Source organism: Plectropomus leopardus, chromosome 5 (assembly GCF_026936395.1).
Source record: "Plectropomus leopardus strain MGB_pleo_1.0 chromosome 5, ASM2693639v1, whole genome shotgun sequence".
Lineage (NCBI taxonomy): Eukaryota > Metazoa > Chordata > Actinopteri > Perciformes > Serranidae > Plectropomus > Plectropomus leopardus.
Window position 1 is genome coordinate 35,665,151 of NC_142180.1, and position 25,375 is coordinate 35,690,525.

Consider the following 25,375-nt stretch of genomic DNA (forward strand, 5'->3'; position numbering starts at 1 on the left):
ACCAGAGCTTGTGAGCGCACACAAACATATACAAACTCTCAAAGAGCGATGCAATGTAGCACTTGGCTGTGTGCCAAAAATCATCTCCCTGAGGCTCTTATACAATCCACACCATGTCACTTTCAATTGCCAACTGCAAAGTGCACACACACACACACACACACACACACACACACACACACACACACACATGCTGACACATAAAGACATAAAAACACTACTCACATAGAGTCCTGTGTGCCTGTCTCCAAAGAAGGGGAAAGCAACAGAGATCTCCACCAGCCTGGAGCCGCCGTCGTCCTGAGCGATGGTCTGGGAGTCCCCCTCCTCCTGGCCAAAGGGGTAGAAGTCCTCCAGGGGCACGGCGAGATCCACCCCAGGCAGCAGGTCCAGGGAGAGCAGGGTGCAGAAGCAGGGCAGCAGGGCTCGCAGCACCAACACCATGGCCTCAGCCACCCAGGGATGGAGCTGACAGCAGCAGGCACCGCGGAGGGGAGGGAGGAGCGCACACACCTGAGGCAACAAGAGCAGAGCAGAACAGGACAAGACCGTACGTTCCTCCTCTCAACCACAGCAGTGTGAATCCTCCCCTGACTGCTCTCTGGCTCTGCCTCTTTCTCCCCTCTCCTGTCCTTCAGTAGTGAACTGGGCTTCTTGTGTGAGACAGGGGAATACTGTAGATTCCTTGCATTCTGCTTGCTGCTGGGTACTGCATGAGCTACACTCCGTCTCACTGAAATGAAACGAGGGAAGGAATGAAAGAGGGGGAGCAGCGTGATTCAGCTGAGATGTGTTTTTTTTTTTTTTTTTTTTGCAACAATCCAGCGATTTGGTCCCTGATGGTCAGCTTAGAAATATCCTCAATAAAAGCTCTATTCTGCCTGCCAAAGGAGTTCTTTCAGTTTTGGCCCCACCTCCCCCACAGGGATTCACTACCTTGCATAATTAGCTCCTTGCAGCCAATAGCTGCGAAGAGGCCGGTAACTGGATAACCACTGGGCGGATCTATGATAATCAAAGGGCTGCTTTAAAGAAACTCTGACAAGCTTTTCCCCTTTCACTGAAACTCATACTATGGACAGTGAGCAAGGCATGCTGGGTTACACGGTGAGAAGACATGCATGTGAACCGCTGTGAAAATCTGTGCTGGCAGTACAGTGAGAGTGAGAGCTGAAATAAAGGCTGGCTTTAACCCTTTGAAACCTGGATCCACATCAGCTTTGTGGGCTGTGTTCAGACACCTTTCACAAACTGTAAAATTTTGTTAAGAGTTTTAAAAATTTTTTTTTTGCCAATTTTGGCATCTTGAAAAGAGATGCCCCACAAACTGCAAGAAACTGGTGACAAGAGAGTTTTTTTTGTTATTGTAGTTTTCAAAAAGGAGATGAAATTATTGGAAATTTATTTTAAAAATAGGGGCAAATGTTCAGAAACTATATTATTTATAATCGTATTTTTTTTTTTTTAAAGTAATGTTTATAAATTTAACTTCCTTTATTTATTGCTATTTTTCAGGTCATATTTTTCTCTTTTTTGTATAAAATATTAGATCATTTTTATGGTGTTTTATGATATTTGTTTTGCTAATTTTAAGGTAATTTTCTTCTTGTTTTTTTAATTCTATTTTTTGTTGTTGCTATTTTTCGGGTCCTAAACTTGTTGTTGCTTTTTTGTTTTTGTTTTTCTCATTTTCAGGATATTATCTTGTTGCTGATGTTTTTTTCAAATTTTAATTTTTTTTTGCCATTCAGGTCATTTTCTTTCTTTTTTTTTAAAAAACAGTTTCTTGCTTGTGTCTTGAGTAATGTCTTGTTAAGTTGCTCATTGCCTTCTCCCCAAGTTCTGGAAAAAAATCAAGCCAATTTACTCAGGTTTCAAAGGGTTAAAGATACTCACACACAAGAGATGCTTGTGTATATCTGTGGTTTCTAATCACCAAAGGGACGACCACATATTATCTAAAAAGTTTTTAGGGTGGTGAAGGATTACAGACGGATTGCCAGCAAAACTTTCAAGGAATGATGATCCCCGCAGCAGACCTTGGAGTCTGAAACGATCTCTGAAAGAAAACACTTAAGACAGCACTGGCAACAGAGAGCGAAGGTCATTCTCTCACCCACAACACTAAATCCACAAAGGCTTTTAATGGTGCGAGCCAAACGCCAGAACTCACATGCCATGAAAGGGCAGCGCTGTCCTTCGCAGAAAACTTTTCCCATAACAAAGTTGTGCGGCCGGTAGAATAAACACCATCGATTCTCTTTATCTTTCCCAAAAACAGTTAAAAAATGTCCTCTGATACACCCAGTTTATTAAAAACAATCAAAACTTTTGCACACACTATCTGCTGATTTAAATGCATAATAAAATAAATCAGTTATAAGATCTTTATGGCTGCCTGAAAACACTACTAAATCACAGCACCAGCAAAATCTGCAACCAATTACTGTAAATATTTGGATATATATTCTCATTACACAAACAGTGATTATGACATATAAAATTGGTACATAATCAACATGACAAATGAGTGTAGGAACACTCGTAAGAGCAGAATAAAGCACCATACGAGAAAACCTTCCATCACATTGTTTCCTAAAAAAAAATTTGACACAGCATAAACAGACTTAGCAACGCCAACTGCAGCGAGCCAGAGGAAATCCTTAAAACAATTTGGCACGTCCAGTCCACTTATAAACAAAACACTCATTGTTTGTTGTTGTTGAGTTTTCCTGCAGATTAATGTAATCCGGTGTGCACATGTGCATGGGTGGGAGCAAACGCCTTAGGAGTGTGTTTGTGTGTGCTTCCAAATGTGGACGTAGCTTGTAACATAATGTTGTTGGGAAGCTGCCAGAGGAACAGTGAATGAGGAAGCCAGAGGTGCTACATACTTCACTGCAGGGTCTCTGCTTACACACCCGGCTGAAGCATCTGATTGAAATAGGCCTGTCGTCTTCTTGTCTCCTGATCCAGCTGCTCTTTCAGAGTCAACACCTATTTCAGGCAAAGAAACAGAAAACAAATTGAAAGTAAGTGGACGAATGCAAAGAAAAAGAAAGACAAACCTGGAGTACAAAAGAAAGCCCTTTCCAACAAATTATCCACACTTTGAGTTAAAATACCTGCTCCTCCAGACATCTGACCCTCTGGCGATGGGCCTTCTCTCTGCTCTCCAAGGCTCGCTCTGCTTGGAGCTGGCTGTCTCTCAGACGATCCGTCTCCAAATCCAGCTCCTGGTGATGGCGGGCTGTCACCTCCAGGAGGCGCTGTGCATGAGAGTGTTCCAACTGGGAGCTCTGGGCCTGAAGACAGTTCACATGAGTTTATAGATTTGAAAACAAGAATTAAAGAAAGATAAGGGTCAATAAGGGTAATCAGTAATGAGCAGAGGGGGGACACAGAGGGTTACTGACGTCACTATGATCCCTGACTCACAGCAGGTTCTTACCTGTTATTATAAAACTGAAAACACAAGTTAGTGAAAACAGGGATGTTCCCTTAGGCCCATGGGGACAGGGGGCCCATGGTCTAGAGCCTCTGTTTGAAGTGATTTTTAACTTGTTGGAGAGTCAATCAAACCACAACAATCGGACACAAAATGAACACAAAAAAGCGTCAAAACAACCACAAAAAGAATCAAAATGACTACAAAGAGATTCAAGGCTACAAATAGAGAAAAAAAAGAAACGCAAAAACCATATAAAGAGGCCCCCCCCCAAAAAACTACAGTGATGCAAAATAACCACAAAAAGACACAAAACAATCAAAAAATAGGCTCAAAACTACTAGAGATTAAAAAAGACTACAGACAAAAAACCAAACTACCGAAACACAGAATAACAAAAAAAACATGCAAACACAGAGACTCAAAACTGCTACAAAGATATTTAAATAGACTACAAAGACAACAAACAAAAAACTGCAAACTCAAAAAACCCACAAAACAACAAAAAGAAACAGCAACCACAAAAAATGATTTAAATCAACTACAGAGAGACAGAATGGCCACAGAGACTACAAACAGACAAAAAACTACAAAGAAACACAAAACAATCATGAAAGAGACTCAAAACACCTACAAAGAGACACACAAAAAAAGATGCAAAACACAGAGTGAGGAAAAAAAAACATCTCCAGGAGGGACGATATTACATGTCTGTGCCCTGGTGGCACTGCGGTCTGAAAGAGTAAGTTGGGGATGAGTTACTGATGCTGGCTGATCCGCTCCGCTCTCATTCTCTGCTAGTGTCTCCGCCGTTTTCCGCTCCGCCGGTGTCTCCGCCGTTGTCCGCTCCGCTCCGCCGGTGTCCTCTCCACTCTCTTTCTCCGCTGGCGTCTCCGCCATTGTCCGCTCCGCTCTCTTTCTCTGCCGGTGTCCGCTCCGCTCTCATTCTCTCCCGTTGTCTGCTCCGCTGGTGTCTCCGCTGTTGTCCGCTCCGCCCTCTTTCTCCACCGGTGACTCTGCCGGTGTCCGCTCCGCTCTCATTCTCTGCCGGTGTCTCCGTCGTTATCCGATCTGCTCTCTTTCTCCGCCATTGTCCGCTCCGCTCTCATTCACCGCCGGCGTCTCCGCCGTTGTCGCCTCCGCTCTTTTTCTTTGCTGTTGTCCCCTCCGCTCTCTTTCTGCGCCATTGTCCGCTCCGCTGGTGTCTCTGCCAGTGTCCACTTCGCTCTCTTTCTCCGCCGGTGTCTCCGATATTGTCCGCTCTGCCGGTGTCTCTGCCGTTGTCCGTGCCACTCTCATTGTCCACTGGGGCCTCCAAATGTCCGCCCTGCTCTCATTGTCCAACAGGTGATATAAGTCTCTTCTAGGGCACCAAAATGTCTAGATCCGGCCCTGATACTGTCATTTATTAGCATGCTTTAATTATCGGTTTATTGGTATTGGTTGAAATAATCATTACTGTTCATCACTGATAATATTAATAATAAACAGTATAAGAAAAACAAAAAAATGGAAGAAAATTATTTTTAAAAAATGCAATAAAAGCAGAGATCTTAAGAAGTGGCCAGAGAGATGACACAAAATGTGAAACAACATTAAAACATTTGAAAAATAATAAATATATACATATATACTCACTTGGTTGATTTCATATTGACGGTGAGATGGTTCCACAGAATTTGAGCTAAAACAGTAAAAGCATGATCCCGCTATTGTCGGGATCATGCATTTGATTCATCTAATCTGAGGCGTCTCAGAGCAGAAAAAGGGGTTAAGAGTTCTGAATGTGGAGTCAGACCATACAGGGATTTAAAAGTAATCAATATATTCTTAAAGTGAATTCTGCACTGAAAGAGGAGCCAGATAGTTCGGCCAGGACGGGCGTGATGTGTTTCCTACGTCATGTGTTTGTGAGAAGCTGCCTTCTCCATCGAATGGATAACTAGCCCATCGTTCACGCAAAATCCGGTTACTATTTGACTGGCATCATTTGAGAGAGTACTTGATTGATCCGCTCTACTTATTAATGTAGAAGTATTTCATTCATGACGGTAAACACAGTGTGACGCCTGCTCCCTCCCTGGCTTTGCTCCGCTCACCTGCACTCACCTGCACAGTCTGCAGCTCGTCCTGCTTTGCAGCCAGCTCCTGCTCCAGGCTGCGGACTGTCTGTCCCAACTGCTCCTTCTCTCTGGCTGCCGACGCCGCCTCCTCCTCCCTCCTCAGCCTCTCCATCTCCACCTGACAACAACACGAGGGTGACATAATGTGAACGACTTTACCATGATTGTTCTGCGCTCATGTGCCTTCCTGTAATGCGTGTAGCAGAAGCCAAGCGCAGAGCCTCTCGGTTCTCACAGTCCACCTACATGTTTCCACGATCACTCTGTACAATGTGAGACAAAGGAGATGAATTCGTGGAAAAAAGGAACAAATGATGTTACGCAGATGACAAACTCCAGCAAATTACTCTTCTGTATGGATTAATGTAACTGCCCATTTACGTGCTTTATTGCTTCGGCAACTGGACGTCTTCATTTGATCCAGAATGTGGCAGCGAGGCTTCTGACCGACACTAAACACATATTACTTCAGTCCTGGCTTCTACAGTACGAGTACACGGGCTTCCAGCAGTTTTACCCTTGACTTTAAGATGCCTTTAATTACATTTTAAAGCCCTTTGTGGTTTGGCTCTTTTCTATATTGTACTTATTATATATTACATCTCAGATTTTTTACCTCATTTTCAGCACCAAGACTTTTCAGGTCTTCTGAGAAAAAGTTGGTCAGTGTTCTGGGGTCCCACAAAAGGGGGGTCGTGACTTTCAGTGGCGGACTCAGGCTGTCTAAGGGGCAGGGGAAGAAAAATGTAAAAGGGCACCAGCTGCATGCAGTGGGGCAACAGCATGAAGGGCAGGAAAAATGGCACTTCATCACATTTTTTCCACCAGAGGAGCACTTTAGAGGGCACTTTAACGTATTGTCTTTACTGGTAGGGCATCCTAGGGGACACTTTTTACATTTTTGCTACTGCAAGAGCACCTAAGAGGGCACATCATTATGTTTTCACGACTTGAAGGGCACTTCAGACTGCACTTTTTCTCCACTGGACGGGCACCCTAGAGAGGATTTTGTCATGTTTTTTTTTGCAGTGGAAGGGCACCCAAAAGGGCACTTTATCATATTTTCTCTACTCAGTGGGCACCCTACGTTTTCTCAAAAGAAGGGTATCCAAGATGACATTTTATGATGTTTTCTATACTGGAAGAGCTCTCAAGAATGAAACCTTATCATTCTTTGTCCACTGCAAAGGCACAATAGAGGACACTTGATCATGTTTTTTCCAATAGAAGAGCACCTGAGAGGGCGCTACAACGTTTTCTCCACTGGAAGAGCCTCCTTGAGAGCACTTCACTAGGTTTTGCACCTTAGAGGGCATTTCATCACATTTCGTCTAGAGGAAGGGCACCCTAGAGGGGCACCCAGTGGCTCACCTGGCCATTCTCCGCCGGTGATGACCAAACAGTTTGATATTTTGGAAAATACGCTGGCTGTGTCTCCATTTCAAGTTTTTATGCTAAGATGAACTAAGTGGCTGCTGGCAGCAGCTTCATATTTGTCATACATACTGTTCATGTAACTTGATAATAAAGAGAATACACTTATTTTCCCAGATGTCAAATTATTCTTAAAGCATAATGCAGCATTTTGAGCTCACCCTCTCTAGTGTCTTCCTGAGTGCTGACTTGTCTTTACTGAGTCGTGTCAGTGCTCTCTCCATCTCTGCTCTCTCACTCTGTAGTTTTTGCAGAGAGCTCTGAAGATCGGTGACCTTCTCCTGGAGCTCCTCCTTCTCTCGCTGCAGCTGCTGGGAGCTCCCCTGCACCTCCAGTTCAGCTTCCTGCTGCCGCTTCAAGCTCTGGGAAACATTCAGTCATCTGTACATCAAAACAGAGCCTCAACCTTTGCACCTTTATTTGCATTTTAACCTCAGAGAGACTCACCTCCTTCAGTGTCCTGTTATGTTTCTCCAGCTCAGAAATTTGAAGCTCTAACTCCTCTTGGGCTCTCTGAAAGTTCTGGGTCTGCTCTGTTAGTGTGTGGTTCACCCTCTTTCTCTCTGAAAGGGCATCCCGTGTTTTATCCAGACGTTCCTATGGGCACACACATGTTCATCAAATAAGTTTCATCAAAACACGAGTTTGCACTTAGGCTGACCCATATCCCTCCCCTTCCTTTATATTCTGTCTCTTTTTACAGTCCTTGACATATTTTTGAACGCAGCAGGCATGAGTTGGGACTTCTCTTGTGCTTTTTACAGCAATGACCTGACAGCTTTTGAGCAAATCAGGAGATTTATACCAAGCATGTTATGTTTTTGTTTGCTCAGTATCTTTAAAGTGCAGTCCCAAACTAAGACCGGAAAGCTCTCCTGAGAAGCTCTTGGAGAATTAATGAGCTTGCCTGAGCGTTTTATTGCTCAGTCTTTGAGGTCGTTCAGGAAAACCACAGACGCAAATGTAAATAAAAATGCTCAGTCTGGAGCTGAGAATGTTACATAGCTGCACTGTAAATCAAAGCACAGCGATGGGGGGGGGGCTATTCATCTTATTTTGAAATTTCAATCAAACATCTTTGTGTCAAGAGAGGGGTAAAGCTTACAAATAAAAAAACTCATAGTGCACATGACTTGTTTTATGATGCAGAGAGGTTCCTTTGTACCTGCAGCAGCCTTCGGTCCTGCTCACTGGCAGTCAGAGCCCTCTGCAGCTGTGTGATCTGCTCCTGCAGGGCTCCGCTGCTGCTCCTGTTGTCACTGAGTGTGTTGGACAATTTGTGGATCTGTTCTCTCAGCTGGCTCTCGTGCTGCTCAGCTCGAGCCAGTGACGTGGCCAGCCTCTCCTCACTGATCCTGAGCGCTGCACACCGGTCCTCGCTCTCACCCAGCTTCCTCCGCAGCTCCGTCAGTCTTTCCTGCAGCGCCCCCGCCTCTGCATCCAGCTCTGCTGCCCTCAGCTGGGCCCTCTGCAGCTCACCTTCGAGGGTGCGCTGGGAGAGCTCCAGACGGCTCACCCTGCTCTCCGCTGCCTGCAGAGACTCCTTCAGCTTCTGCTGTTCGACATTTGCACGAGATTCTGAGCTTTGCAAGAGCTCCAACTTTTCCTGTAGAGGGATTAGCAAAAATGTTTATAAGCTGCCACTGAGGATGCTGTATGTTGTTTAACCATTGAAGATTGTTTGGTGCATTTTATGCACTTTTCATTCTTCATTTTTTGATAATTTTGGCTTTGTTCATGCATATGGCATAAGTTTCGGCAAGATTGTGTATTTTTTGTTTAATCTTGGAATTTCCAGCTCAGCTCCTACAGTAAGTCTAAAATACACTGTGGAAACCAAAGTTGTTATATTCATATTGTTTAGTGCATTCAAAACGTGCATTGTATTATTTCTGGGTGTCATTCTGGCCTTTTTACTTTTAATTTGTAAATTTGACTATATTTGTCATTTTTATCATACTTGGCATTTGTAGAAAAAACATGCTATTTCCGCTAGGTGCACTATCACAACCAATATTGCTGTAAGTCATTGACATATCCCAGACTAAGATCATCAAAAAAAACAAAAAACAACTTTACTTTGCATGTAGTACTATTGAAAATAATTCATTTTTTGTGCTCATGACAGATTTCTTTATATGGTTATCTGAAACAGGCACACTGTTGCAAGTGTTACATACACTGCTACATGCAGCTACCTGCTAACATCATGGTTGCAGATTAAGTTAATTTCTCCCTGATTTCGCATTATATTCCTGCTGGAACATTGTCTAGTTGTGTTCAGAAGTGTTTTTTTAACATTAAAGCATGTGAACATGTTCTCGTAAAAACCAAAAATACAAGTGAAAACCTGTTAATGAGCAGAATAGGCCCCTTTTAATGTCAGTGATTATCAGTGTTTTGTCCTTTACATACTTGCAGAGCCCTGGATTCAGTCTCAGCCGCTTGCAGGCTCGTCCTGCATTGAGCTATTTCCTCCTCAAGGTTTCTTTTCTCCCTCTCTGTCCGACGCACTACTTCCTCCTGCAAAGAAAGCGATGCGTGTGCCTCATGCATTCGCTCCGTCATCTCTCTTTTTCCTGAAACAAAATGTCAAATATGCTGTATATCTAAACAGAATTATTAGCAGATATTTACTTTGTTTGTGGGATGCACTGGTTTTCTTACCCTGCTCCGACTGCTTCAAGGACTTTTGTAGTTGTTGCAGTTGAGTGGCTGACTTATCCTGGCTGCCTTGGAGCTCCGTCACCTGCTGACTTAGACCAACTATCTGAGCCTTGGCTTCATCCTGAAGGAGTAAGACGTCTTTATGAGATTAATTATTCTTGGTTATTCTTGGCCAGGCCTCCCGTGTAAACGAGATATTTGATCACAGTGGGACAAACCTGGTTAAATGAAGGCTAATTAAAAAACAAAAACAGATAAGAAGTGTCAAAGGTGATGATGTTGTCGTTTGAAAAGCAAGACCAACGTTAGGTCACCAATCCCACTCAGAGTCTGAAGTTTGAGCTTTTGCATAGGTATAAAGAAGTTAAAATATACCCTGTCTCTTTGCGTGTCCCTGAATTCCTGCTGGAATTCCCGCAGAGCAGTATGCACCGAGTCCACGTCCAGATCTTCATCTTCACCACGAGACAAGAACAAAACATATCCATCTGTCTCAGCATCTGCCCCAGAGAACACAGAGAACACATTTATTCATTACTTTAAAGTTTATTTAAAAAGGACACAGCATATTAATGAACATCAGTATAGAAAAAAAATGTAAATATGTTGATCTTAGCAGGACTGCTAATTTACATCCATAGTCCATCCATAATGGTGCAAAGTGCCTTATCTCAGATGTAAAAGTCAACACGTGTTGGTTGCGCACATGTATTATGGAGCACTGGATACAAGCACAAGTAGCTATTTTGCAGATACGGTGCGTAAGAGGGATCCAGATTATTTGATCCTCTCCTGTTGCCTGAAGTGAATCTAGACTTTGGAGACTTTGCTAAAACATCAGATGATTGATGTTTCTCCCAACAAATGCATACAACAATAGTCGTATCACACATCCGTGCAATATTCTAGTGATTAAAAAACAACTGTTTATAACAAAAAACATGCCAACAACTTAACATGAAAGTCCATGATCCTACCTTTAACTTGCAGGTGGTTTCTCCAGGGAGACGGAGACCGTCTGCGGGACCCAGGTGTGCCTGACGGCCATGAATGGGTGGAGCCAACAGTGCGGCGCACAGCTGAACACAACCCCGCAAACTTGAGCTCCAGGTCTCTGCGTTTGGTATCGCCCAGGCCCAGCTGCTCCTCCAGACCCCGGACTTTGCTTTCAGCTAGACCGACCTGCACAGAGAGTTTCTTCACCTGGATCCCGGCGTCTTCTAGCGCTTCCTCCAGCTGGGCGACAGTTTCTCTGTGCCGCTGGTCACACTGCTGCTGATGAGCCTCTCTGTCCTGAAGCAGGTCTCGGTTCTGATGCTCTGATTTCTCCAGTTCTACCACACGGCGCTGCAGACCTGAAACCTGCACAAACACACAGAACAGAGTCACGAGACAAACCTCTTTTAATCGATAAGCCATGCAAGTATTTGTTACTCTGTCGTAGTATATAGGTCGTGCTTTTAGAGCAGCAACCTTTACAATATGAAGGCACAAATTTTTGTAAACTCATTCCTCAAATTGTCTGTCAGCTGTTTAATTTGGCTTGCAGTTTTTTTTTTAGAAACAGTTGTGTGCTCAGTACCTAATAGACTTATTCTCTCCAAAGCCAGACTCCATTGAAAAAACAGTAACTTAACTTTGCTGAACACAGGATCTGATAATCATCCAGCTTGTTGGTGTGACTTTGGTTTTTGGTTTTAGTTTGGATTTACCAAAGTCACATGATGATACACAGAAACTACCTGATCGAGGCAGCAGCAGACCAGCAGCTCCTGTGTTCAGCAAGGTAAAATTACAGTTTTTGTCAATGGACTTTGGCTTTAAATAGAGCATAGATAAGTTAACTTTACATTCAGGCCTACACTGAGCATATGACTGGATAAATGAGACTTAGAATATACTATACTGCATGAATTATATGCGAGTTTGTAAACAAATATTTCAATATAGTTTTACTGTTGTTAAAATTGGACACCTATGACTTCAATTCAACAATTTTGGATTCTTTGTTCACTGTGGAGACATGCAAGAAAAGGTAGTTTTTAAAAAAGTTTTTGTGAAAGTTGCGTTTGAGTAAAAGGATACCATTTTATGCAGAAATATGGACTTTAAGCTAATCATAGTTCCAACCAGAATAGTGTTTAAAAACACTGCAGTGTCATTCATGATGTAACATGTCCTGAATGTTATCTAGTGACAAACACTTGTGTGAATAACAGGAACATGGTTTCTGTTAAGGGTTAATGTGCTTTGAGCTGACAAGCTTGTCAAGTTCACTGATAGAGTTTCTGAACTGTTTCATAAGAGGTCAGAAGACAAGAGTTGTGACTGAGCTATAAAATCAAACAAGAAAATACTTTGGAGATGTAACTATTCTTCAGGGCTAAGATACTCTATTTTTAGGATATTTCAAAGACTGATGTTTGGATATTTCTAATATTTAGTGTGGAAAAAAAGATACATTAACCAGAATTCAAATATATCATAATAATGAGGAATCCATTTGGAGTTGCCTCCATGCTCTTACAGAAATACGCCATACATTCACTTGACACTTGTCTGCTGTGGTCATGAGAATATGGGGACCCCAAAATGGGGTTATGGGTCACAAGGGGTTAAAAAACCCTATATTATAGAATCGACTGCTTGATTTTTGCCCCTAAACACATACTAATATTTAGATTTTTTTAACAGAGATATTTATCACTTAATAGTATGAATGTAACAGTTTTGTTTACACAGTGCATTTTAGATTTATTGTAGGAGCCGAGCTGGAAATTTCAAGATTAAACAAAAATTCACAATCTATCTAAAATGTATACCATATGTATGAATAATGAAGAATAAAGTGCTAAATGAGTGCTAAACAGTTCCTAAATTATTGTTCATTTATATTCACAAGAAGTAATATCGAGATGACCCCTAACCGTTAATGTACAGTGTGTTATCATTTATGTATGGCAGGTATTGGGATGCATGGGAGGAATGTTTGCTCTCACATGTTGTTAACAGACTATTTCCCGGAGGCTTTCTACCTCATTCAGCGCTGCTTCTCTTCCAGCATCGCACTCCAGCACTCTCTGCTTCAGAGTGAACGCCTCGCGACGAGCCTCCTCCTCCTTCTGCTCCTCCTGACACACCCGGGCCTGCAGCTCTCGCAGCTCCTCTTTCTGCCGGCTGTTCTCGCCTTCGAGGACCTTTACCTGCTCATGTTAACGTAGCACACACTGCTCGAAGGTAATCCTTTATTTAAAATAAATCAAATGGAAAGTAGTTCCTTCAATAATCTCTCACCTGTCTGCGCAGCTCCTGCAGATCTCTGCGTGCCTGCAGGCGACACTTCTCCAGCTCTCTCATGCTGCTGCGTAGAGCGGCTGCCTCTTGGTGCATCGAGCTCTTACATTCCTCTAAAACGGCCACTTTCTGCTCACGCTCCTCAACGGCTCTTCTCAAACTAGTCAAGATTCAGAAAGCGTTACAGAAAAAATTAAAAAAGTCCATTGTTGCTCAGACAAAAACTACTGAACTTACAGGAAATCTGCACTTCCACAGCTCAGCCAGAGTTCCTGCAGCTTACGGCAAGGTAGATTTAAGACTTTTTAAATGCCACTCGGATTTAGTTTAAGGCCTATTTTCTAATAACCAAACTTGAAGGGGCACAATTTTATTTTGCCCAAATGTGTATTGTTACATAAAATATGACTTTTGAAAAGAAAAAGTTAGATTATCCACATCAAATGCTGAAAAAACAACCCTTTTTAGAGCAGAACACATGGAAGACAATGAACATATTACATCATGAAATATCTGTACAGTTTACCAACAGAAGTGGGAAATATCTGGCATTTCTGGATGGTTTTCTTGGCGATTTTGTTTCTCAACCTGCATGTGAGATTGCACTATTTGGATTCCCATCATTTTACTATTTAGCAAAAAAAAAGGGACATTATCAATTATTTTGAGACTTTGTAATGCAACATCAGCAAAAAGAAAAGCTTAAAACCTTAATCACACCAGAGCACTTTTAAGACTTTTGAAAGATTAATTTAAGTCAATTTATTATCAATTAAGGCCTAATTTTTAGATTAGTTAATTCAATGCCTTTAAGACTCTTTAAGGATCCTTGGAAATCCTGGTGACGGCCATACCTGCTGTTGTCACTCTCTGCTCTCTTGATAAAAGCTCTGAGCTCCTGGTTCGAGGCTTGGATGGCCTCTTTCTCTCTGGTCTCATCACCTAAAAGTCTTCTCAGGTCCAGAGCTTCTTTTCGTTGCTTGTCTCGCTCCTCTGCACACTCCTGGGTCTCTCTGTGGGCCTCAATCAGCTCCGTTCGCTCTTTAATAAGTCCATCTTCTGCCTCCTGCAGCCGCCGCCGAAGGCCCTCTGACTTCATGTCCAGATATATGAAGAATAAGAGACATGATATGTCATTGAAGATAAATTAGGAGGTCTTATGGGTAAACAGTAAACCTCTTATTCATCAGGTGAGCAGATTAATTTTTGCTTATTTTCTTGTTACTTGTGTCTTGATTGGTTGTCGACTCAATTCAGAATTTATTTACTGATATGAATTTGAAATTGGTATAAAGTAGTTCATCAAAGAATTAATGTGGACTTTAAAAAATAAGCTTTAAACTCCTTTAAAACCTTTAACAAACACTAAACTAAATGCAACGCTTTTTGCTTCCAGGTTTTAAGGGAGCGTGCCACTGCAGGAATGCCCACCAGACACCTTTGCAGTAAAATAAACGATCAATTCACGTCTATAAACTGTCTTCAATGATGTTTCCAAGAATTTGGCAGTACATCCAACCAGCCTCACAAAAACAAACAACATCAGCTTCAGACCACCACATTCAGCGTCTTCACGTGAACCACCTGAACAACTGATGCAACGACTGCTTTTTGAAACTGACAAACTTCTGCTCAAAAACCGTCTCAGAGAAGCTCATCTGCAAACTCGTCATCGTCAGCAGCGTCTCGACCTGACAGCAGTCAGTCGTTGTAACTAACTTGACTTTAAAGTTGACTATAAAGTATTTCTGGAGTTTTAGAAATATTACCACAGCTAAAACTCCAGAAATACTTTATAGTCAAATGCCATTTTTTCCCTAACAACATTACTCTACTCGACAGTCATGAGAGAGTCGTCTTCTGTCTCCTCTCTGTAGAGCTGGTTTAATAAAGAGGACAGTGTATTACTGAGCAATGGTGGTGTGGAATTCATTTTCAAGTTGTTTTTTTTCAGGTAGTAATACAATATGTTTTCACAAAAACTTAAGATTGTATTTATTTACACAAGGATCGTATTAATGAGACTTAAAACTGCTCAGGCTGAGTTCGATGATCACCTTACACCAAAAGATGGATAACAAGACCATGCAACAACTCAGATAAAACTCTTATGATTTCATTCTGACCCTGAAGTCCTTTGGTGTAAGGCCAGCTAAAAGATTTGAACAAATTACTGCAAAAAATTTGAGAGGAAAATAAGACTTTTGCGTGTACAGAAAAAGTCTATGATCTTCTATTTCAACTCATGGAAAATTGGAAGGAAAGTGTTTACATTTTTGTTCAGTGTAAATTCAATAACCCAGCACACACAAAAGTCGATATTCTCAAAATTCAGCAAAAGCCTCTATTAGGCTGCTATCTAGAGTACATCAAAATCTCAAACACGTGTGTGTGATCACCAGAATCGAATGGGAAAAATCCCTCAGCATACTGTAAATCAGATTTTGGATTGGATAATGCATTAGAGCGTCTTTGTTTGAAAGCTACACCTCAACAACTCCTATTTTAAGTGCACAATCTCAAGATACCGTATGACCCATATTCTGTTTTATGGCGATATGTTGTGTGCAGCGCGAGCGGGGGGGAGGACAGAGCTTATCTGGGCACGGATAAGAGCCAGTTGGGCCCGTAGCCAGGTGCTGTCTCTCCCTGTCTCCTTACCACAGCTCGCAGTGTAAAGAATCCACAGAGAGCAACATGATGAACAGCAGCCCCCCCGGAGGTGCTGGAGGAGGAGGAGGAGGAGGAGGGAGAGGAGGAGGAGGAGGGAGAGGATGAGGAGCAGGAGTGTTATGTTCAGAGGCCACACAAGATGGTTCTTTCTCATAAACTCTAATGTGAGAAAACAAGCTGGTGCTGATCTGGCCAATTATACTTTATTTTATCTGATTTTATGGGGGAGGAGAAGGCCAGGGGATATGAGGGCAGCAGTGTTGTGTTATGTGGATGGGAGAGGGGGACCTGGAGTCCCAGTGGAGCCAGCCTCTCGCTGCTTCAAGGGAGAAAATAAACACTCCCCCGCCGGCTTATTTACACAAGGGGTTAACTCAAACTTTGATTTCATATTATGGTACCAGGGACCGTATCCTCCGCCCTCTCCGTCTCCTTCTCTCCTTCCTCATTCATGCTCACTAGCTCTCTGTCACACACGTTCACTCCTGCTTTGTCACCGTCTGACATGAGAATCCTGAGTTGGGATTAGTGAAAATAATCAAACAAGGAAACGAGCAGGGGTTTGCGGCCAAATATGACAGTGTCGCTGAGGCTTGACGTGATATATGTCAGGGAGGGCTGTCCAAACCTCAAATCTCCTCTGCTCTGGCTCCACACAACCTCATTCACTATTCTTTGACAAGACTAAGGAGACAGAGCGAAGACAGGATGATACTCATTTTTGCTTTTTTTCCCCCACTGAAACAAAAAAAAAGGTCCCCACACACATAAACAATCCTGTTTTCCAGGGAAACCAGGGTTTTAAATCAAGGCACGGCGAGGCCCTTACAACTCCGCAGTCACGTCTTAATGAGGTGACTGTGAGCGTGTTATTTCACTAAAACGCCCAGAGACCCTGTGGCTGGAATCCTGACCTCAAGCAACCCCAAGAGATGAGATTTACAGCTCTCATTTGGCTCGGGGAGGTATGTCACTCAGCCAAAATTATAGTCTCTAATTGCGCTTTTATGTTTATATTAGGGTCAATGGAACCAAATTTCGCCTCCGCTGGACTTGACAGGAAAAAGAGAGCGAGTGCTGAGAGGGAGTCTTAAGAGCGGACACCACCTCTCCTTGTAGGATTTGGCCGCGTGCGCTCTGCACCTGATGGCACCCTGATGCTAGTAAAGCTCTGTGGCGTCGGCCAATGTCAACAGCGGCCGATGGTAAATGGCTCTCCCTCACACTGGTACTAATTGGTGCAAACTCGCACTCACGCTAGAAGCAGATCCATGGTCTCCCATCACACGCCAAGCAAAACAAACCTGTAATTTCCTATCCATTTCTGTGATCCTACTGTACAAACCACCTCCAGTGACATTCAGCCTATATATTCCACAATCTGCTTTATGTTTCCAGATCAGCATCCTAACATTCACTTGACACGGGCATCCTGTGTGAGTCATCGTTGTAACTAATATTATTATACGCTGGTATCACAAGAGACAACCATATCTGTGTTTAAAGGGGATCTATAACGCTCATTTTGAGGTTCATACTTGTATTTTAGGTTTCTATTCTATTCTATTTGAACATGTTGACATCCTTTGATGTTCAAAAAATACTCGATTTCTCTCATACTGTTTGTGCTGTAACACCTGTATTCACCCTCTGTCTGAAACGCTCAATATTAGCGCCTGTCTCTTTCAGTCCCCCTTCCGAAAAAAGCCCCTATGCTCTGATTGGTCAACGTTTCCCGATCTTTGCCACTTTTTAATAATGAAAAATCACTAATAAAAGCATCAAGACCTAATCAGACAAGTTCAAGAAGGGATATAATCTGAAGTCAGGGAGAAATTAACAACATCCTACACCAAGATCACGTTTCCTTGATGTTAGCATACAGCTACATGTAGCAGTGCATACAGAGTAAACATGCCAGAGACTATAAATGGAAATCTGTCAAGAGCGTGTTGTCGCGAAAGTAGAAAAAACTATTTGAAACAGACTGTAGAGTGCTGTAGGGATGAGTTCTAAACCCAGAAATGAGTTAACATTTTTGCACTTCCATTTCCTCGCCTTGAAGTTAATGGGTTTTCAGGTCCCCTTTACAAAAAAGGCTAAAAAAAGTGTTGAATTCTTTAAAGTTCTCACCTCTTGTTGTGCTTGTTCTCTCTGTTGGTTCAGCTCTTTGACCTGCTCGATCAGACTCTTCTTGAGGTTCTCATGGGAGTTCAAGGACTCCTCAAACTGAGTCCGCAAGTCCTGCAGCTCAGACTGAAGGACAACTGTTGCATTCTGAAACAAAGACAAATCAGTGAGGATCACAAGATAAGTGACACAAAACAAATTTTACGGTTACATATTTTACCTTCTCCTGCTCCTGTTTGCTGAGCGCCTCCCTCTGCATGCATTCGAGCTCCATGCCTGCTGTGGTCAGCTCCTGCTGCAGGGCGGCGAGCTTCTCCATGAGGGCAGCCTTCTCTGCCTCCTTCTGGGACAAAGCCTGGTCACAACAGAAGACCGCAAGGTCATGGACAACCATACTATAGTTTGCAAAAAGTTCGGCCATGGGTACTTGGACATATAGAAGCTATCGTGCTTGTACTAAAAGTTTACTTTGTTTTATAGAAACACAGGCATCCTGGGGTAAGTCCTGTGGTTGTTTGACCAATCCACCACCAAAATCTTCCTCCTCAAACAGACTTTACATGTACAAACAGTGCATGAGAACAGCCTGGGATACTGGCAGGACATGTGGCTTTTGACGGACATACACCAACAACTGTGAATACAAAACTTGGGATGTTGTGCTTATGAGACAATCCTCTGACCCTCGGCCTGTCCTAAATTACTCCAACATTTAAAGGTTCATAAACAATCGTAACAAGCCCAAGAAGACCACCTCACACACCTGCTGCTTCTCACTCTCAGCCTGCAGGAGGCTTTGGTTGTAGTCCTGCTGCAGCCTGGCCAGCTCCTCCTGCACCTGCTGCAGCTCCTTCTGGCTGTGCGCACGCCGCTCCTCACACTGTCTACGCAGCTGCTCCTCGGCCTGCTCCCGCTGAACTGTCAGCTCCGCACACTGTTGCTCCTGTCAACCACCAAACACACACACTCCTGATTAGTTAACACTTTGACATCTGGATCAGTTTTCTTGTGCTGCCTTCAGACACCTTTCACAAGCATTTAGATCTTTGAAACATGAGCAAATGGGCTTGATTTCATTTAAAAGCATGGGGAAAAAAGGCAATGAGTGACTTAAAATGTCCCACAAAACGCAAAAAATTGGTTAAAGGTGACAAGAAAATGTCCTGAAATTTAGCTTTAAAAAAAAAGATAAAAAGAGAGAGAATCATTAGAAAATGATCAAATAGCTTGGGAAAAATATCAAACAAAATAATAATAAATAATATTAAAATGGGTTACAAAAATGATTTACTATATACACTATTATTTTATCACTTTTTTTCATGTCATTTCTTAATTTTGTTCTTTTTTTTGTTGTTGTACATTTCAGGTACTTTGTTGTAACGTTTTACTAATTTCTTAGTAAAATGTTACCTGAACTCAAAAAATTATCAATTAGCTAGGGAAAAATATAATGAAAAATATTTACAGTTATTATGATCATATGTTTAAAAATGGGTTACAAATATATTTACTGTTTATGCATTTATTATTTTCTCACTTCTTTTTGATGTAATTTCCTATTTTTGTTATTTTTTTGTTAATTTCAGATATTTTTCTTGCAACATTTTACTAATTTCTTGCTATTGTTAAATTGCTCATTACCATCTTCCCATGTTTTGAAAGAAAAGACGTCAGTTTGCTGAGGTTTCAAAGGGTTAAGAGACAGCAAAAACATCTGATTTAAATGTTGTCAGTCAATATAAGTCTTATTGAACCTTTTGTCTGCGCTCAGCTTCAAGCTGCTCTCTGTGAATCTGCTCTTTGCTGTTCAGGGTCAGCAGGGCACTCCTCTCCACCTGGGCCAGCTTCTCCTCCAGCTTACTCCGCTCTTGTGCAGCTTGTGCAAACTGGCATTCAGCATCCACACGCATCCGAGCAGCATCCCCTGCACACATGCATCCGATCTCCATCAAAATCCCACTCGATTATTAGATGGAGATGCTCGGGATCAGCAAGATTTTATTTACAGTTTTATTTATAGGTTATACTCATCCGTGGATTTACATGGAACATGCTAGCTTAACACGACTTATCTGATCCGTGTGTGTTTGTGCGGAGTGGAGGGACCCTGGTCAGCTGAGAAAGCAGCCCCAGTGATCCCACAGCCCAGCTGCTGCAGAGCTCACAGCTGAAATATGGATCTCTAGTGGGCTGTTGGAAAGGCTTCATGGCCAGGGGGCTTGGCACGGACGACAGCGGGGTCTCTGAGGGAGGGGGCTACTCACGCGTCAAGGCCTCGTTAGCCAGCAGCAAGCTGCGCCTCTCCCCCTCCATCCTGGTGCGCTCGGCCTCCAGAGACGAGGCAAGCTCCTGGCTCTCGTACAGAGCCGTCTCCAGGGACTCCTTCTCCGCTCTGGAACACAGCGGCAAAGTGGTTTGAGCTCTGAGAAAAAACACCTTTGAACCACGAGGTGTAGGTCATAAAATTCAATGATCCATCATGAGCAGTTTCCAAATAAAACCATGTTACTTAAAGACTCTTGTTACATGTGACTCTCAGGGCTTTAGAAAGTAAAAAAAAAATGCTTAAAAAAAGTCAAAAGGACCTTAAATACACACTGGCAGTTGGTCTGACTTAAACAAACACAAACACTGGGTTCTTCATAGTGACAAGATTTACTGACTTTCGTTACACTCTCGACCATAACCGATACAGGCCTAACCCAATCCCTGACCCTGACCTCAACCGATGACGACAGAAACAGTTTCACTGTTTCTTGTGCTGAATGCAATCACTGGGAAAAGCAGTTTTGAATCTCAAATTGGTCGCAAACATTTTAGAGGTCAAAACCACACAAACACACAAATGCACAAACCCACACGGACCTAAGTGCAACCAGCTCCTGCGTGAGACCACAGGCCTTTCGCTCGGCGGAGTTTAGCTTGACATCCAGAGCAGCCCTGTCCTTGGCCAGCTCCTCCCTGTCATGGGTAGCTCTCTTTAGGGATGTGGTCTGAGTCTCCAGCTCCTTCCTGCACGCACACAGCTCCTCTGACACAGCCTGCATCTGCCTGTTGACCTGGAGACCGACAAACACAAATTAATTTACTTTTTGCTTTCAGCAGACAAAATAAAGAATATAGAGTAAATTATAAAATGCATTCAAACTTAATATCTGTATTTGTTGTAAGTGAGCAGCAGGTCGGTGTTGTGTATCTGTTGCACTGAGAATGAACCACGTGACCTTGACATGTTATGCAGCCACATTTTCAGCACTAACACTGAACTCCCCGTACCCTTCTCTTTTTGCTGTTATGACGCATAAATTAAACAAACTTTAAGCGATTCATGACAGTGTGTAGGAACTGCAGGGCCATAACAAATGCACTGCCTGAAGCAAAACAAAAATGATTAGTGGGGTTGTGATTTTTTTCCATTTAACACTTAAATCACTATGACACACCACAGGACCTATGTGTTTAAGGAAAGTAATGAACTGAGAACATGTGCTGTCGATGCAGAACTTGCTGAATTTTATTCAGCATTTATTAAAGGTACACTATTTAGGATTTTCCTAAAAGACAACGTAAAGACTCATACAAAAGTAATCCCTCTAAAACATAATTTATGACTCACTAGAAGTGTGTAGCGGTGTGTGTATGTGCAGAGACGTCTTCTTCCTGGATTTTCTTATTTCCTTTTTATTTAGATGTGTTCAGGACATTTAAGGGTGCACTGAGCAAGTGAAGCCAGGATTTAAAAGACGGCAGTGATCAGGTGAGTGTAAGCAGGAAGCATCTAAGGGAAGCAGCAAAAATCAAAAACAGCGCAAAAAAAAAAACAAATTTATTTTATTTTAGGTTTTATTTATTTTATTTCCTTTTAATTGTGGTTTTATTGCTTCTGTTGTTGTTATTTTTGTTATGTTTCTTTGAATTACTTTCTATTGACATTTTATGTCAATTTATGTCCTCTGGTTTTAATTTTATCCAAACTCTACCCTAGTTTTGTCTAGCTTGTGTTCAAGAAGACTCTTTGGCTTTCTATTTCATTTGCTTTGTTTGTCAAAGCACTTTGTAAGCTCATTTTTAAAGGTGCTATATATATAAAGTTATTCTTCTTATTCTTCTTATATTTATGTGCTCTTTATTGGTGTGATTTGGTACAACTAGTGCTATTTTGTTTATATGTAGTTTGTTTTATTGTGACTGCGAAGACATGTAGGGACGCAGCATCTCAGTCCAACACAAACTTCCCTACAGGGATAATTAAGTATATTGAATCGTATCGTATCGTATCGTATTGCAGCTCCTAAAATCACATTTCACTGCCTCAGTATTATTGTATCGTATCATATCACATCCGATCATATCCTATCGTAAGCTCTTAAAATTATGTCTCACTGCACCAGTATTATCATATCGTATCAAATCCTATCAATCCGTATCATATTGATTCATATCATATTGATCCGTATCGTATTGTAAGGTCTTAAAATCATGTTTCACTGTCCAAGTATTATTGTATCATATCAATCCATCTTGCACTGATCTGTATCGTATCGAATCTTGTTGTATCGTATCATAAGCTCTTAAAATCATATTTCACTGCCCAAGTATTATAGTATCATATCGTATCATATTGTATCATATCATATCATATATCATACCATATCATATCATATCTTATTGTAATATATCACACTGTGTCATATTGTATCACGTTGTATCGTATCACACTGTGTCATACCGTATTAAATCGTGACGTATTGTATCACATAATGTATTGTATCAGATTATGTCGCATTGTATCACATTGTGTTGTATTGTATCATATCGTGTTGTATTGTATCACATCATGCTGTATCGAATCACATTGCATTGTATCATATCGTAAGCTCTTAAAATGATATTTCACTGCCCATGTACTAACACACCATCACACAGTGTTTGAGTCTATTATGGGCGCCTGCAACTTCTAGTATGTCACTGTAACAAATTGCTTAAAAAGCAACAATCACTGCAATTTTTAGCCAAATTAAAATGAACTCCACTGACTAAATATTAGCACATGATGTCTTTCTGCTTCTCCTCAGGTAAATAAATATTAAAGTGAATGAAGAACACCAATGTTTTGTGAGTGGCGCCCAATGAGGGGATGAAACATGAGCCCAGTGCAGTGGAGGTCGCTCCAGAGCTTATTTTATACACAGCTGATTTATTTTGACAGATAAGCTATCTAAAAATGTTTGGATGGAATTTGTCAAATTGTTTAGGTTTGTTATATTTTAGCTGAGATCAACACGGATATCCCGGTCTCACATTCAGAACAGATAACAAAACAGGAGAGGATTCTTTTCATTCTTCAGGGGACGAGATGTGGATCTGCTGAGGGAAGGATGGGAATACTTTAGGTGTTAATTTATTGGGTTTTTCACTAACTCCCACTGGATATTATGTGTCTATCTATTTATCTTTTCCAGTTCACATTTGTTCATGAAGATCCCTTGCTTGTTATGTCCCAAGTTACTCATAAAACACAGAGAGGGGCTCAAACTGCTCTCCATATCCCATTTAAAAGAAAAAAAAAGCAGATGTGCGCAGCACCTCCGATACATTTTAATGTGACAACAAGCCCCATGAACCTGCTGAAAGCTATTAATAAAATCACCATGGCGCTCCCAGGTGGGGGAAGAATGGAGGCTGAGTGGTCGGGGGTTTCTGACCTGGGAGTGCCGCTCCAGGACCTGAGCGCTCTCCTTCTCCTGCAGGCTCAGCTCCACCTCCAACTTCTGGCAGAGGTCCTGAAAGTGGCTGTGGGAGCTCTCCAGGGCCTGTTTCTCAGTGAGCAGATCCATCATGTCCTGTTGCACCCGCGCTGTCTCCTCTCTGGCTGCTGCCCGCTCCATTTCAGCTTCCCGTCTACGTTCACCGAGCTCCATCTTCTCACCCTCTGTCTGGAAGAAAAACTGAAATTTCACTTCTGTCCTGTTCGACTCGACCTTTCATCAACATTACTACAGACTGCAGACTAGAGTTAATTTTGTCATTTTTTCATTCAATAGTAAGGAAAGTTTAACTGATATGGCACCTTTCTTTATTTTTTTATTTTTATGTCGGGGTCCAAACTGATAGAAAATGCAGAAGGCAAAAAGGACCAATAAAGTAAATATAAATACAGGTACGAATATAGAAAAAAAAAATTAAATATATATATTAAAAAAATAAATTAAAAAAAGAACTTAATACATAGAACAGGAATGCTGGGGGTGTCTTCATGTTATTCTAATCACTTGCCTATATATATGTATATATATATATATACATATATATATATAAATGTCCTTCTGTGAAAGAAATACATCTATATCCATGACTGTTCTGTTTTTTTTCATGGTTGGTTTTGCTTTGCTTTTCTTTCTATCTCTCTGAGTATGGAGAGAAAATAACAAGTTAAAACAAATGAAACCTATGGCTGTATATACAAACTAAAACATAATAAACATTAAAGTTTTAAAAAACAAAACGTTTTATGAATAAGACTGCAGCTTTACAGAAAGTTTCTCAAGATTTGATGGTATCAGTTTAAGGAATACATCCAGACATGGATCATGAGACTTCATGTGTCTCTTCAGGTTTGTGGTATTTTTACCAGGTATTTATGACAATGGTGCTTCTTTTCTGATAGAGCAATGCATTAGTTTTTTTGCGGGCTTAAGTATAACCTTGTTTCTTTTTCTCAAGCCCAGTGGTTGTCATTGTTAACTTTAAGTTAAATTGTAAGTTACTCTGAGTCCTTGTGACTGTGCTCAGTGTTTGGACATACTTCAGGTATGGCGCACGCAGAGCAGGACAGCAGAACTGCTGCACTCAACTCTATAACAACTCTATAAAATCAAAATTATTTTGTCTCCTCTTTTTGGTCATCCAGAATAAAGAGATTTTAATAAAGTTTCTAGCTTCATAACTACACAGTATTGCATGTTGATGTGATTAGTGTTTAATGATGTTGGTGCCGACTTGTCTCAGTCATGAAAACCAGGTCATTGACGAACATATTTAGTCATAGTTTTCATGAACAAAATCAAAACTACTGACCTGCAGCAGGACACGATTGAGCTCCACTTTATCTTTGGCTAAGCCTTCGCTTAGGGCGGCCATTTTGGAGAGAGAATCTTTCAGTGCGGCCTCCTGATTCTGCAGTTTGGTGAAGGCTAACTCGTGTGCAGCATTCTGGGACTCCATCTGCGAAAGGGATCATGAATATTAGATGGATTTATACCCTCAGGGAGAATCTAGTCATACAGATCAGGCTACCTGGTGCAGAACAAAGTACCTTGCTGAGAGCCAGAGCGAGGCTGGCTTTATCGTCCTCCAGCACCTCCTTCTGCAGGGTGACCTGACTCAGAGCCTCCTTCACTGTCACAAGCTCCCTGCGCAGATCTGAGTGCTTCCCTTCAAGCTCCTCCAGACTCCTCACGCTGGGACACAAAATGTAACACATACATGACTCTCTCACGTCTTTTCTTTGTCTCACACACACACGCAGATTATTTATATAAACAAAATCCCTTAACAGCAATCTATCTCCACTTTGAGGGATGGAGAAATGCTTCGTGCCAAA

At 41.8% G+C, this 25,375-nt stretch overlaps 2 protein-coding genes and 1 long non-coding RNA gene across 5 annotated transcripts in view; 1 reads left to right on the forward strand and 2 right to left on the reverse strand.

Annotated features, from left to right (window-relative positions):
* Positions 1–2,151, reverse strand: part of sned1 (sushi, nidogen and EGF-like domains 1) — a 35,645-nt gene extending 33,494 nt beyond the window's left edge. For both annotated transcript variants that reach the window (XM_088078095.1, XM_042512227.2), the window contains exon 1: positions 226–2,151. In XM_088078095.1, coding sequence (XP_087934221.1) covers positions 226–444 — 219 coding nt within the window. In that variant the 5' untranslated portion in view covers positions 445–2,151. The remainder of the gene's footprint in view (positions 1–225) is intronic.
* A 143-nt stretch (positions 2,152–2,294) lies between these two features.
* The window catches only part of crocc2 (ciliary rootlet coiled-coil, rootletin family member 2), a 46,700-nt gene continuing 23,619 nt past the window's right edge, over positions 2,295–25,375 (reverse strand). The window contains exons 15-36 of one of the 2 annotated variants that reach the window (XM_088078094.1): positions 25,088–25,232; positions 24,850–24,996; positions 23,478–23,708; positions 20,638–20,831; positions 20,037–20,164; positions 19,527–19,696; positions 18,533–18,712; positions 17,990–18,124; positions 17,773–17,916; positions 13,821–14,059; positions 12,967–13,126; positions 12,708–12,875; positions 10,650–11,034; positions 10,048–10,172; positions 9,673–9,793; positions 9,421–9,584; positions 8,171–8,611; positions 7,453–7,602; positions 7,167–7,367; positions 5,548–5,689; positions 3,126–3,305; positions 2,295–2,997 (exon numbers count right to left, since the gene is read on the reverse strand). In XM_088078094.1, the coding sequence (XP_087934220.1) occupies positions 2,786–2,997; positions 3,126–3,305; positions 5,548–5,689; positions 7,167–7,367; positions 7,453–7,602; positions 8,171–8,611; positions 9,421–9,584; positions 9,673–9,793; positions 10,048–10,172; positions 10,650–11,034; positions 12,708–12,875; positions 12,967–13,126; positions 13,821–14,059; positions 17,773–17,916; positions 17,990–18,124; positions 18,533–18,712; positions 19,527–19,696; positions 20,037–20,164; positions 20,638–20,831; positions 23,478–23,708; positions 24,850–24,996; positions 25,088–25,232 (4,162 nt within the window). In that variant the 3' untranslated portion in view covers positions 2,295–2,785. The remainder of the gene's footprint in view (positions 2,998–3,125; positions 3,306–5,547; positions 5,690–7,166; positions 7,368–7,452; positions 7,603–8,170; positions 8,612–9,420; positions 9,585–9,672; positions 9,794–10,047; positions 10,173–10,649; positions 11,035–12,707; positions 12,876–12,966; positions 13,127–13,820; positions 14,060–17,772; positions 17,917–17,989; positions 18,125–18,532; positions 18,713–19,526; positions 19,697–20,036; positions 20,165–20,637; positions 20,832–23,477; positions 23,709–24,849; positions 24,997–25,087; positions 25,233–25,375) is intronic. The other variant, XM_042483944.2, reaches the window with a different exon arrangement.
* On the forward strand, positions 10,864–14,855 carry LOC121941203 (uncharacterized). The gene is made up of 4 exons (XR_006105729.2): positions 10,864–11,095; positions 12,734–12,909; positions 14,039–14,156; positions 14,363–14,855. It is a non-coding gene; the product is annotated as an uncharacterized LOC121941203 (long non-coding RNA).